Raw genomic sequence first — 15,020 nt, forward strand, 5'->3', positions numbered from 1 at the left:
CTACCTTCCCGCCTTGGTTTCCAGACTCATATATTCTAGCTATTGAGTATACAGAGCTGTATCTTGATCATTAGCTCAATGCATATAGCACATACTGTTGGACAACACCCAACCGTGCAGGGTATTGTTCTCAAACTAACAGAGCCCTTAACAGTTCATTTCAACATTCTATCAGACCAGCTTCATCTGGATAATGTCGTATGTGGTAGGAACAGTGGGTCCTATGGTTTTGTGTCCATTGTTGTCTTATCGTTATATCTCCTTCACTATGGGTCCTTTGGTCCAAAGTGATGTTATTCAGGATACCATGTCAGTAAAGAAATCATTCTATAAGCCCTCAGATAATAATCCTGAAGGAGATACTATGGCCAAGGAAGCAAGCACATATCCAGAATAGGATTTACTTCCTGTAAGGATCAATCACTTCCTCCTCCAGAGGGGGTAGTGAGGGGTCTGATGTAATCAACTTGCCACTAAGTGCCTGCCTGGTGTCCTTGAGGACTGGTACCATATCAAATGCTTGGTATTGGTCTTTGCTGCTAACAAGTCAGAACTTCTGCAGAAGCAGTAGCTATGTCAGTTTGGTAAGAAGGAGCTGATACTATTGGGACTGTGCATGGCCTTCATGCCTGCCAACAAGGCTGCTTTGTACATGGGTCCACTGCGCTAGCATTGGGGTGTCAAGAATAGAGGCTGGCTGAGATTTACCCAAGAAGAATCCTGTCTACCTGGTTGTAAGAGCCTCCTCAGTGATGGATACACTCTGGCAGACATTAGTGTGAGATATGAAGATGTGCATATTTATTTCTACTCTTATTGGTATTTCCATATACCTCTCCCTCACACCTCCTTATACTCGATTATAGTCTTGCCAATCCTAGGCCCCTGACCAATCAGTCAAGTAATTCACCACTCACAGCAGAGCATATGTATACATCCTTATGTCAGGCTAGGTCTTCCTCCATACGCCAAGTGCCTCAAGTGCCTGTTCCAAGCTCTGCCCGCTACAAGAGTTTCTCCTTACCACTGTCTTTTAAGGCTACCTATGAATGGAATATAGTGCAAGAGCAGACCATTTTCTCTTGTACCAAAATATTGAGCTGAGCCATCTTTAAAACATGCTTCAATTTTTTTCTCCTCTGTCAGTTGGTCACAGGGAACATCTCCTGAGGCCATAGGTTGCAGACTGATAGAGAATCACTGATGTAACAGAGGGTGGTGACCTGGAAGTCTGGTCATCTGCTTATGAAATTTACTTCTGCTCTCTGGAATTTTTCAGGCCTGATCCTGTATGTATCATTACCATCATATGATGGATTGCTGCTTTAAGTTCACCTTATGACTTAGATGATTTGACAATACACTCCTGGTGGCAGTCACTTGATGTCCCATGGTCACATGCTTGGTCTTTACTAGGACCCTTTAGTATACCAGAAGCTGCTTTTCAAGCAGTGAGTGATTCTCTGTGGCAAGAGGCATGCCTTGATTCAGAATTCTGGAGCTCTGAGTTGCCACTCTCCGTTGAACACCTCTAGCACAACTGAGTCTGTTGGGTCATGTAGTCCTAGCAACAAGGAAGCTTGCACCATTGCCTGAGCCTGCTACAGAGTCTTCTCTTGCTTTGGGCCTCACTTTAAATTGGAAAATTTTTGAGTCACTCAATAAATGGTTTGAAGCAGTATCCCCCGTGTGGTGTCTGCTGCCTCTAAAAATAAAGAGACCAAATTTGTGGTGTACTTCTTTCAAAGGGTTAGAAATGCAAAGTTCAATAACAAAGTATATCCACGCTAGTTATGCACTTGGGTCTTGGGAGAGTGACCACAAGATGGGCTGTAAACTCACTGGAGATGCCTTATACCAGGACTCCACTTATTTCCTGACCTCCTTAAGCCCCCACTTTATTGATGGGGTCATGATGGCATTTGGGTCTCCTATTATGAGTGTCACCATACATTCTGTATCTAGCAGCCCTTGAAAGGTATGGATAAATAGCTGTAAGTCCCTTTGGGGGAAGAATTGAAGAGTTAATGTATATATTTATGATGGAGCTGCATGGTCTTTCCTTGAGGGGATCGAGTTTCCCTTTCAGTCATTGGGCTCTGAGTCTGAGAACTGTCTCAGATCTGGAAACTCAACAAAGGATTGTCATTTCCTATGTGATTCCTGATCCTAGCCTGCTGCTCATCTGCTTTAGATTTTTTTCTGATTATGAAAGTCAAGTAATACTTTCACAGGCTGCTTGTCTTTCCTATCCCTAGGAACACAAAGGTCCACTAGCCATTATTCCAAACCCTTGGGGTCCAGGCACCCTGGTTACCCCTCCAGCCTTGCTGCCTATTACAGTAATTATGCCTTTGATGTTTAAGTGCAGCTACCTGGCCTCTAATATCATGAAATTATTTCATTCTGATTTACCCCGGGGAACTCAATTCTATGGCAGCATTTTCTTCTAGGAACCCTGGTTCATGGAGGACACTGCCACTGAGCTTCTGTAAAATGCTAGTGCATTTCTCACTGCCCTAGTGAAAGGAGTATCCTGGGGAACATGGTCAGGCAGTGGGTCTCACATAAAAACCTCTTTATAATATGCTTACTTCCTTGTGCCTTCTGACCTGTTCCTTAATACTCTGAGAAGGCAGTTCTGGCATTTCTACATCATTGTCATGTTCAACCTTCAAGGCACCATCTTAGCAGTGTGTTGGGACAAGCTCCAGGTGTCCTTGACAGGATGTTAAACCCTGAGTCATGTTATATGTTCTAATAAACTCTCCCCTATTCAGCCTTGTATCTCACTCACCTTATTTTATTTAACACCTTCAAATCTATTCTCATAGATCTTTCCTTGTTCCTCTTAGTACATATTCTGTAATTCTTTCAGTAAGTTATTTCTTCCCATAGTACAGACTGTACCTCCCCTCTTGTGCTTTTCTAGGACCTTACTCTCATTACCAATCTGCAGGCAATTGAGGGAGTCAGTGGAGGGGATTCCAAGGAAGACAAGAATCATCTTGCAAGGCATTCAACTCAGGGACATGTTCATCCTCTCCAGGCAAAGGAAGACGGCTCTCCTCTAGCGAGGGGGAGAGAGCAGCTTCTACAGCCTCCATGATTCAAGAGCATCCAGGGTTTAAGGTCCTCATACGTATCCTCACAGTTGCCTTCATCCCAAGGCTTGGAGTCCCAGTCTTTCTCTGTCAAAGCCATGACATGAGCATAGATCTTTAACATAGGAGACCTGTGTGTTCAGTCTCCTTTGCCATTCTACTCCTCCTAAGATTAAATTCTGAACCTGATATTTAACACAGTCTGCCCTTTTGCCACAAGGTCTCTTACCTTCTGTCATGGAAGACTTCTGACTTTCACAGAATGCCTTGAGTTGATAGTTGGCTGAACTGAATTTGTCTCTTTCTTTAAGGCATTCTTCAAGGCTTCTAAGGCAGCTTACAAAAGCCGGGCAATTCCACTACTCATATGATTATCCTGACTCTTCATTCCAGTAATAGACATACTAGATAAACAAAGCTTCCCCTGCCCCCACATCCTATTCATTGCAGTTGAGAGTTTGGTATTTATGCCAGAGGTATGGACAATACAATTACTACCGACATAGAGTTTTTGTTTCCGTCTGACTGATGAGTAAACCATTTCCAGACTACTATCCTGAGGGTCCACTTATTTTAGAGTTATATCTGGTATTACTGTCTTAGTTTGGGTCCTCTTAAAAGCAGAGCCTGAGGTTAGGATTTGAATTTACATAACTTATTTGTGAGATGACTCCAGAAGGTAGGAGGGAGGAAGGGAGCTTATTGAGAGAAGGGAGATGGAATAGTCAGTAAAAGCTATGTTATTGAGCTAACCACCATGGAGGGCAATGGGGCTCAAGTCTTCTGAGGATCCTCTGAGGAACCGTGTAGAACATTCCTCAGAATTGTCCCTCTAAAGAATGAGGGGGGCTTGAGCGTTTATCCTCTGGCATGCCTGCAGGTATTTCTTCCCTACACTTTGGGCTTGCCCTACATGCAGCTATATAAGCTTCCACTGCTTCAGAGAAGGACTTGGGAAAGGAAGTCAGACAGATGAAGAGGGCACTTACAGTGGGACTCTGTGGGCATGCATGGGAAAGCCCACAATAGCTGCAGCGAAAATCAAAGGGGAGCTGAGTGGACGTAGCACAGGTTACTAAGAGCATCTGCTACATCACCAAAGCCAGTCCCATACACCAGTAAAAGGTCTCCTGGTCTCCTTTAATTAAATGTTCCCATCTCTTCCTTGTTAAGAACCCTAATTTATAAATCCCATCTATTCTTACCAGAATAACCTTTGTCTCTTCAAAGGCACTGAGAGAGAAGAAATAATCCATGTATTTTATAAAGTTGGTGCTGAAGCTGGGAAAGATCCTAGTGAGAGGAGTTGTATGATTATGTGTTTTCCTGTCAGGGGTGTGTGTGTGTTTAACCTGTGTTAAGTTATCGGGGGAAGATCTGAAGCAAATTCTTGATTGTCCAGTCCCTCCATCCTGGCTCCAGAATCTGGTGCTCAAGAGGAAGAACTTTGCTTTACTTTTCATGGCACTCTCTGGGTGTGTCTGTCCCAGAGAAGATGTTAAAATATCCAGATGAGAAATAATAAAGTTTTTTTCTATTCTTTTGTGAACTTTTGGTCCAACTTCTATCCTTCCAGAGAATGGGAAGAACAGGAAGAGAGAAAAGGACAATGAGAAAGAATATTATTAATGTTGTTATCTTTTCCTAGGCTGAGATTCAGTGTGGGAGGGACAGCGCCTTGGATAAATGTTTGGATACACTTCTGTCTCCTCCCGTCCTCCTTTAGCCCCCTTCACATACAGCCAACTCTTGCTCCCTCATGTCCCAGCCTGTCCTTGGCATTGGTAAATGTCTGCTGTTCTCAAGGCAGCCCATCCAAGTTCAGAACTTAGAGACAAAGCATTGCATTTTGGCACAGTCTTGCTTGAAGCTCCTTCTCTTTTCTCATCTGAGGATTTTATTGTGTCACCCTGGGGGATGAGAACTGGGGTTAAGAAGGAGGAATTCAGGGAGTATAAAAAGGGGGGACCAGAAGAGGCAATAATGAGAGGAGTCCATTTAGAAAAATTATGTCTGAAGGAACACTGAGGTCAGAACAATGATGACATCATCTTCCATCCTTTCCATCCAGTGGTTCACACTGTTCTCTCTCACCTCTGCCTCATGACTGGTTTTATTCACAGATTGAAAAGTGCTACTTCCTTTCTCAAAAATGTTTATTCACTTAAGGAAAAGAGTTGAGCTTTCAATTCTCCACCTCTTCTCCTTTCTTCTTCCTGTCCTACTCTCCAATTTCGCAGGCTACCTTTATAAAAAGAACAGTGAAAAGCAAAGACTGAAACAAAATGAGAGCCATAACAAACATACACCTGTAACACAAGTTTTACATAACTGAATTAAGAAGTGAAAAGTTGAGATGTCTTCCTTTGGGTTTTACCCAAAGCAGATTCTGTGACAAGGATTTGGATACGAGTAGTTTATTTGGAGTGATTGCAAGAAGCCCGGTGAGGGAGGGAGGAATTGAGACAGGAAATAGAGGGAGACAGGGCAAAAGATAGTGAATTGTTACTGTGCAGGTTACTGATGTGAGAAACCACTGTGGACCCTCTGAGAGACAGTGTAAAACACATTTGAAATAGACCCAACAAGGGACAAAGAAGTGGGAGTATTTACCCATCAATATCCTTGGCTGAAGTGTGCTCCTGGGGGTTAGCACTCCAGGAGCCCTCAGACAGAGGAATGCTTAAGGTAAGAAGTCATTGGAGGTGAGCAAATTGTCTCCCCAAATGTCTGACCTCGAGGGTGGGCTGAGGGAATGTGAGCAGGGCATTGATGTCAGAGCTGCATATTTTTGTCTGAAAAAGCCACCTGCTAATTTAGCTTTTCTCCTCTCTGTCTTGACTAATTTTTTTAGTTTTCTTAAAACATTAAAACTACTTTCTATATCCTTATTATGCTTTGGTAGGCTCTAGGATAATAGAAATACCGTATAATGTCTCTGTTTCTCACAATGCACTTTCATATCAATGATCTCATTTAATCTCAAAATAGTCTTTGAGATAAATATTATTAGCTTCACTTTACTATAAAATTACTTTGGCTAAGTAAGTTAAATATTCCCCCCTAAGGCCATAAGGCAAGTTAAGTTGCTGATGCTCAGACTTGGCTCTTTCGATTCTAACATTGGTGCTTTTCCCACCATACCCACATTTGTCTCCTATAAAAGCATAACATTTCTTGAGCTTGAGCATGGGATGTAGTATACTAATAATACTTAAATATTAAGTATAAATCATGTTAATGTCCTTTATGTGAATCTCTCATATTCCTATCCTTAGCTGGTGCACCTGGATATATAATAGAAGACAGGGAACCACAATAAAGATACAAATGAAATTAAAGAATAAAGGGTATAAATCCATTATAAATAGAGAAATACTAGGAAGAAACTGAACAATATTCTAACATGGAATGGATGTCAGGGCAGGGCAAAGGAAGGAAGCTGAAGATCATTTTCCCTCCCACATCAGAAGATCCCCCAGAGTTTAATTTTCATGAAAAGAGTGAAGTTGATTATAAACATAAGATATTGGCCACTTAGGATTTGCTGTAGGCCAACAGTCAGTGGGACTCTTAATTCCTCCAAGTGTGACTAATAAGTAGGGGAGAGAATTGCTGGAGTGAGAATTGTTGAGGTCAAGGAGTAGACTTAGTAGGTGACAATGCGATTTCTATGTTCTCAAGATGGTTGTGGCTTGCCTACATTGAATGCCTAAGGCAATGTTAAGAAAGTACATAAAATTAAGAAGGTGTAGAGAGTGGTCTCTGAAAGTATGTAACATAAAGGATTTCATGTTTCACTGTTGAGTATCCAAAACACCTCTGTCACCCCAGATTAGAAATGCTCAAAGCGTCTTTATACATCAATTCTGATCATAGTAGTGGACTACCTTCATGGAAGACAGAACACAGAGGGAGTAGGTCTCATCTGTGAGATGCTAAAGAGAGCTGGCTCCTTAGAATACGAAGCAGGTAACTTTTTGTCAGCTGAGGTGAAGGGGGAAAATTATCCAAGAAATTATCATACACCAAATACCAAGAAGACAAGAGAAAAGAGGACTGTGCCTAAAATCATCTCTATTTAGAATCAGGCTTACAAAGTAAAGGGAATTATAGCAAAAATGAGCTTGAGTATGTCTCAGGAAAGCAGAGAGCTATTAACCTGAAGAAAAACTTGATTTTGCAAATATCATTAAGAAAAGGGGAAGAGTAGCAAAGTCAGAGAAAAGCAATATGAGCTCTAAAAACAGGTTTCAATCAATGCACTTGCAAGGAAATACTGGTGAGAGAGTATAACAGGTCTTGGTTTCCTACACAATATCCATTCTACCCTTATTCTCTCTTAACAGGACCCCTATTTTGTTTAGATACTCATCTATCCTGCATGTGATTCTGCAGTAATCCCCAGCTCAGAGGTCAATCCTAATTGATCTGAGTCAATCATGGTATTTCTATTCCCCTGCTAGGAACTGGTTTATGAGCACGTGGTTCAGGGACCCGCTTCTTACCCGTGAAGAAGTGAAGGCTTCTGGGTAAGGCTCCCTGTGCTAAGACACAGCCCCTCTTCTGTCTCTGGACCTTGCTGTGTCTGTATGTGATGCCTGGAACTGCTACACCCTCCGCATTACCACACCCGGCATGAAGCCAGGACACACTAATCATGGTAGAGTGGAGAGATGGAAAGAAGCTGGTTCATGATGACATTGGTGAGTAGCTGTATCAACCCCCTGAAACCTGAATGCTCTAGGACTTCCTGATATATACATTAATGAATTTCTATTATTTAAGTCAATTTGGCTGAGGGTGTTTTGTAACTTGCAACCAAAGACACCTTAGCTGATGTACAAGCGAGAGCAGTGGTGGTAGATCTTCCAGCCTGCAGACTTTGCCCTCTCAATTATAGAAGAGGAGCAGGACAAAACTCGGAGGCTGCAAAATAGTATATGTCCAGTTCATTTGTTAAAAAAGATTCCAGGAAAGTCTACTTCCAAGAAATCAAATCCATGTTTTCCTGAAGCAGGAAAAAAATGTTTTTAGAAAAGAGGAGGAATGTTAGTTCTTTTCCAGTAATAATGCATTGTGCCATATATTTGAAAATGAGGATAGTTTTTTTCTCCTCAGATTTACTGCAACATAATTGACATATAACATGGTATATGTTTAAGGTGTATACTATAGTGATTTGATATATGTATATATTGCAAAGTGATTACCACAATAAGGTTAGTTAACACATCCATCATCACAGTTACAATTTTTTTTTTGTGGTGAGAACTTTTAAAGTCTACTCTCTTAGCAACTTTCAGTATACAATACATCATTGATAACTATATTTACCATGCTGTACATTACATCCCTAGGAATTATTTTTCTTATAACTAGAAGTTCATACTCTTTGATCACCTTTATCCATTTTCCCCACCCCCTACCCCCTGCCCCTGGCAATCACCAATCTGTTCTCTGTTTCTATGAGTTTGTTTTTTTTAGATTTCACATATAAGTGAGAGCATTCAGTACTTTTCTCTCTCTATCTGACTTATTTCACTTGCATAATGCCCTCAAGGTTCATCTGTGTTGTCACAAATGGCAGGATGTCCTTTGTTTTATGGCTGAATAATATTCCGTTATATACATTCATTTTTATCCATTTATCCATTGATGGACACTTCAGATATATATCCAGAAGTGAAATTTCTGGATCCCATAGTAGTTCTATTTTTAAGTTTTTGGGGATCCTTCATACTGTTTTCCACAGTGGCCGCACCAATTTACATTGCCACCAACAGTGCACAAGGGTTCCCTTTTCATCACATCCTTGCCAACATTTGTTATCTTGTCATTTTTTCTTTTTTAGAGATTGGCTCTGAGCTAACATCTGTTGCCAATCATTTTTTTTCCTTGTTCTTCTCCCCAAAGCGGCCCAGTACATAGCTGTATATTCTAGTTGTAGGCATAGGTCCTTCTAGTTCTGCTATGTAGGTCACCACCTCAGCATGGTTTGATGAGTGGTGCTAGGTCCTTGCCCAGGATCTGACCTGGCGAAGTGCTGGGCCACCCAAGCAGAGCGTGAAAACATAACTACTCTGCCATGAGCTGACCCCTCTTGTCTTTTTGATAATAATCATTCTAACAGGTGTGAGGTGATATTTCATTGAGATACTGATTTGCATTTCCTTGATGATTAGTAATGTTGAGCACTTTTCATGTGCCTGTTGGCTGTTTGAATATCTTCTTTGGAAAAATGGCTATTCAGGTCCTCTGCCCATTTTTAAATTGGATGATTTATTTCTTTGCTATTGAGTTGTATGTGTTCCTTGTATATTTTGGATATTAACCTCTTATCAGATATGTGGTTTGCAGATATTTTCTTCCATTCCATAGGTTGCCTTTTCATTTTGTTGATAGTTTATTTTGCTGTGCAGAAGCCTTTTGGTTTGATATAATCCCACTTATTTATTTTTGCTTTTGTTTCTTGTGCTGTGGCTGTCGTATCCATATCCATTGCCAAGACCAGTGTCAAGGAAATTTTCCCTGATGTTTTCTTCTAGGATGTTTATAGTGTCAGGTTTTATATTTAAGTCTTTAATCCAATTTGAGTTAATGTTTGTGAATGGTATAAGATAGAGGTGTAGTTTCATTCTTTTGCATGTGAATATCGAGTTTTCCCAGCACCATTTATTGAAAAGACAATCTTTTCTCCATTGAGTATTCTTGGCTCCTTTGTTAAATATTAGTTGACCATATATGCATGAGTTTATTTCTGACTTTTGATTCTATTTCATTGACCTATGTGTCTGTTTTTGTGCCAATACCATACTGTTTTGATTACCATAGCTTTGTAATATAGTTTGAAATCAGAAGTGTGATGCCTCCATCTTTGTTTTTCTTTCTCAGGATTGCTTTGGCTATTTGGGTCTTTTGTGATTCCATATGAATTTAGGATTACTTTTTCTATTTCTGTAAAAAAAAAGCCATTCGAATCTTGATAAGAATTGCATCGGATCTATAGATTACTTTGGGTAGTATGAACATTTTAACAATCTTAATTCTTCCAAATCATGAACATGGGATATCTTCCCATTTGTTTCTGTCTTCTTCCCTTTGTTTCATCAATGTCTTATAGTTTTCAGTGCATAGATCTTTCACTTCATTGGTTAAATTTATTCCTGAGTATTTTGTTGTTTTTGATGCTATCGTAAATGAATTGTTTTTTTTTTCTTTTTTGGATAATTTGTTGATAGTGTATAGAAATGCAACTGATTTTTGTATAGTGATTTTGTATTGTGCAACTTTACTGAATTTGTTTATCAGTTCTAACACTTTTTTGGTGGAATCTTTAGGATTTCCTATATGTAAGATTATGTCATCTGCAAACAGAGACAATTTTACTTCCTCAATTCTGATTTGGATGCTTTTATTTCTTTTTCCTGCCTGATTGTTCTGATTAGGACTTCCAGGACTATGTTGAATAGGAGTAGTGAGAATGGGTACTTTGTCTTAATCTTTCAGCCTTTCACCACTGAGTATGATGTTAGCTGGGGATCTAAGGATAATTTGCAAATATTCCAGATACCATAGCAAAATAAATGAGGGAAGTATTGATTTTCAGGATGTGGAATCTTTAGGATGGGAACTGTAAATATCTTGAGGGCAAGGTTGATGTCTCAGATTTGTATTCCCAGAGTTCAGCATAGTGCCTGATAAATAAAGGCTTGTCAAATAAATAATTTGAAAAACTGGGAAAGTTTGGCAACATACAGATAGCATCCAAATGGTATACACAGAGAGTATGCCTGTAAAGATTCCAAGAATAGGATCTGAACTGTGCAAAATTTCAAGTTGCCAAAACTCACCAGGACTTTCATTATTTCATTTTTTTAATGATGCGTGCTTTCAAAATTATAAATTCCATTTTATTTACATGTAAAAAGTACACAGCTCTCTATTCCTGAAGTGTGGACTACACGTTTCTTTCCAAAGAGCACTATAGAAATAAGGGAAAAGAGTAATTTTAGAGTACAGAAACTGACAAACATTACCTCAGCCAGGTGGTCAAGGTCAACATTAACATGATAAGGCATTTCGATAGAATGTACCCTTGATATGATGTGATGAAGTGGCACTTTAGCTCTGTGGTCTTCCTCCCTAAAACTCATAAGCCCAGTCTAACTATGAGAAAAACATAAGGCAAATCTCAGTAGAGAGATGTTCTACAAAATACTGACCAGTACTCCTCAAAACTGTCAAGGTCACCAAAAAAAAGGAAAGTCTGAGAAACTGTCACAGCCAAGAAGAGTCTAAGGAGACATGATTATTCAGTGTAATATAGTATCCTGGATGGGATCCTGGGACAGAATAAGACCATTAGGTAAAAACAAATGAAAACTGAATAAAGTATGGACTTTACTTAATGATAATGTAACATACATTAATATAAAATGTTAATAGGAGAAACTGGGTGTGGGATGTTGGGAACTCTGTATTTTCTTCAGAATTTTCATATAAATCTAAAATCGTTCAAAAAATAAAATTTACTTAAAAAATATATGGTCTACAAATATTCAAAACAAAAATATTAACTTTCTAGCTGTTTCCTGTATTTCCAATAATTTCCATCTGATACAAAGCTGTTTTTGCCCTTTCAATAATAGAAATAAACATAAAAGCATGTTCACGTTATAATCTGTACTTTAACAGCAAATATCAAGTACATTTATTGCCCAGATACACAGCAAGTTATTTGGCAAACATTAATTTTAATCAACTGTGTAACTAACCTAAAGACATCAGTCATGAACAGCCAAGTGTCAGCAAGTTACCAAGGCTGTACTTAAACAAATTGCATCACTATCCAGCGTCAGAGAATTGTCTTGGATTTTTGGCTTTTTATAAACTATCATTTGTGAATTGCACATTACCAGGAAGAGAAATGCTGTTAAAAAATCAAACTGACTTATTTGAAAAGGGAACATATTAAATAATTTATATAGCTATTACTCAGAATGGGACCTTTTGTCTTCTCATCTGTTTTGACAGTCTTAAGATTTTGAAAAAAAGCAAGCCAAGTATTGACTATGCCATTAGGTTCTTTTTACTAATTTAACTTTTACAATTAGAGCTCATAGGAATTATTCAGAGTAAACTCAGTGTATCCACTTAATTGCTTGGCTCTCACCTTGGTTTTGAGACTAATTAACTGGACAGACTTTGGTAAATTACTTAACCTTTTTGTGTCTCAGTTTCCTCATCTCTAAAAAGGGCGAATAGTAATTATCTCATATGATAATATGTAAACTAATAAGGCTTAAAAAGTATTTCGTAGCTAAGGTATAGTTCAGATTACTAAAAGTTCTTTGTAAATGCAAACATTCACTGAAAAAACTGTCGGAAGTTACAGTGAATGGGAAAGATTCTGTAAGAAGAGAGATTGGTAATTGGGAGTAACTTTTTCCAAAAATGAGAAAAAAACCTATATACATTTGTTATACTAATTTATCCAGGTTACTCACTTCATGAAATATTTTTGTAGGCCATATATCCCTTTCACAGCTCTCATGGGAATATCAAAATTTTGGGATAAATCTATTATCCTAAAATTGTAATAAAAGTTAATTAATAGAAAATGCCACTTGACATACAGTAAACATTAAATGTGTGAACTACATATGGAAAATAATTTCTGCATGATCTCAGTCTGCCAAAGCCAATAAGCTCTCTCACAGATACTTACATTCATACTGCTTCCTTAGGTTGTCATGCCTGCAAAGTTGTTAAAAACTTGTATTTATTAATATTACGCTGAATGTGAACTGAAAGTTTCTGACGCAGAGCAGATTATTATTTGCTTACAAAAATAACTGTGCCAGTCTCCCTTTATCCCAATTCTTAACCCTACAGCAGCACAACAAGAGGTAGATCTGATGTCATCCCACACACATCAGAGTTCATAATGTAGGCGAAGAACCTCAAAAAATATAAATCTGGGGTGGGACAGCTGTCTTCCCTCACCTCCTGAAAGGTGGGGACAAAAACCTTTGTGCCTTGAGAAGGATCCCAGCTTCTTTCTCTTACCCTCTGAAATGTAAATAAATCCCTGCAGGGGAAGACAAGACTAGTATCTCCATGGAGGGTTTTATAGCTGCCCCCAAAGTGTTGAGTTGAAATGTGAAATGCTAAGCACTCCACCAGTGCAGGCCCCAAGGATAATGAAGGGCATATTTTTAAAGGGATGTTGTAGGTGGAATTTCTCTATTAGGAAGGATGATGGAATAGAGAATCTCCAAACTTTCTTCTTTTGAGTTTGTGACATAAATAAAAAGGGCATTGATTTTTTTTTCTCCTGCTATTAGTAGTCTGAGGAAATTTAAGACATAGGCATTAGGGAGGAACATTCTTTAGAAATATTAACTGAACTGGAATAAAATGTCAATCAGGCCAGGTTCTCCAGAGAGCAGAATCAGGATTTCCGGGAGTGAGGTCCAGAACCTGTGTTTTAATGAGCTCTCCACATAATTCTTATGTACTCTAAAATTTGAGAAGCACTGATGATGATGATGGTGATTTTTGGTGTAAAGTTCTTGCATGATTGCCATGACATTCCTTTTCTTCTTATTTCTGATTAATATAGGTAGCTCCTCCAGACTTTTTGATCCCTTGATATAGGATGGGCAAATTCCCCTTGACACCCTTATCAAATAGTTACTTTTTTGTTGAATGAGGATGTGGAAGTGGGAGGAACTGGAGAGCTTGCCTAGAACAGAGTGGAACCATTGCCAGGGACCCAGGGTCTCTTCTCTTTTCTGAAACACTCTTAAGTGCCCTCTACCCCATCCACGCTGTATCACACTCCTCCAGGCTTCAGCTTGCTCCTTCCAAGGCAGTGGCTCTAGAGAGTGGCAAGCTTGGTGGCTATTTTTGCCTCTGCCAAAGTTCCATAGTGGTGTTCTGGGGTTGCCACTCTTGTCAAGGTTTTCTTGACTTTTTTTAGGACTCCCTTTCTATCTTTTCAAGTTGTATACTACTCTTCAAATTGCAGAAACCATCTGGTTTCCTGGCCCCTTCCATGGATTGGAAATGACAGTACCCTCTGGACGTTTGGTGGCTTCTTCTTTGGGAAGAGTCACCCAAGCCTTTATGGATGGTTTGATGGAGAGTGGAGAGAGCGGCTGGTCCACGAGCTGAGACTCAGTACAAGCTGGGCACCCTGGAACGCTGCTAGGTTTTCCAGTCATCAAGGGCTTGAGTGGAGTTGGGAATGCTGGAACCAATAATCACTACTCTCCAGGAAATAGGATTGATCCCTCTTAGTTAGCTTCAAAACTTTTTCTTCCCAGCTTTTGAGGGCACTCGTGAGGTGACCCAATACTACAAATCTAAATCTACTCCCCACTCTTTTCCAAAACAAGCTTTCCTTCCTGTCCCGCAAACAAGTCAGTTGTGTTCCTACCCCCTTGTCTTTCTTTCCTTTCTGCTTGCAAAGTTCTTTTTTGTTGTTTTTTAAAACCTTCTTTCTTCATAAATTTTTCCTATTCCCATCTCTTCCATAAAACCCTTCTCAACTATTCTTGGTCTTATGTTCTCAATTTCTGTAGCACTTATCCTCTGAACCGTATAATGTAGCCATTAATTACCTACTGTGCCACATTATTTGCTCTAGTGTTAGTGTCTTAGTTTTGTTATTTTCCAACCAAATTATAAGTGTCATGAGACATTTCACATCTCTCACTTTACAATGCAAAAACCTGCTCTTAGTAAGGAGAAGAAATTAAAGTCGCAGATTTAGAACTGGTTTTAGCTCTTGAGCCTCTGACCCCCCTCCCTGACTCTTGTCCTATTTAGTTCTATTTCATTGGGTGCTCTGATTCTGGAATATTTTCTCCAAATTCTCTCATTTTACTTTTTAAATGAATCCTTCTC

General features: G+C 39.3%; 1 protein-coding gene across 1 annotated transcript in view; it reads left to right on the forward strand.

Moving 5' to 3' along the window:
* Positions 1–15,020, forward strand: part of LOC139085399 (bridging integrator 2-like) — a 71,756-nt gene that overhangs the window by 7,082 nt on the left and 49,654 nt on the right. The window contains exon 3 of the mRNA XM_070632452.1: positions 7,571–7,810. Coding sequence (XP_070488553.1) covers positions 7,571–7,640 — 70 coding nt within the window. The 3' untranslated portion in view covers positions 7,641–7,810. The remainder of the gene's footprint in view (positions 1–7,570; positions 7,811–15,020) is intronic.

Source organism: Equus przewalskii, chromosome 9 (assembly GCF_037783145.1).
Source record: "Equus przewalskii isolate Varuska chromosome 9, EquPr2, whole genome shotgun sequence".
NCBI classification, from domain to species: domain Eukaryota; kingdom Metazoa; phylum Chordata; class Mammalia; order Perissodactyla; family Equidae; genus Equus; species Equus przewalskii.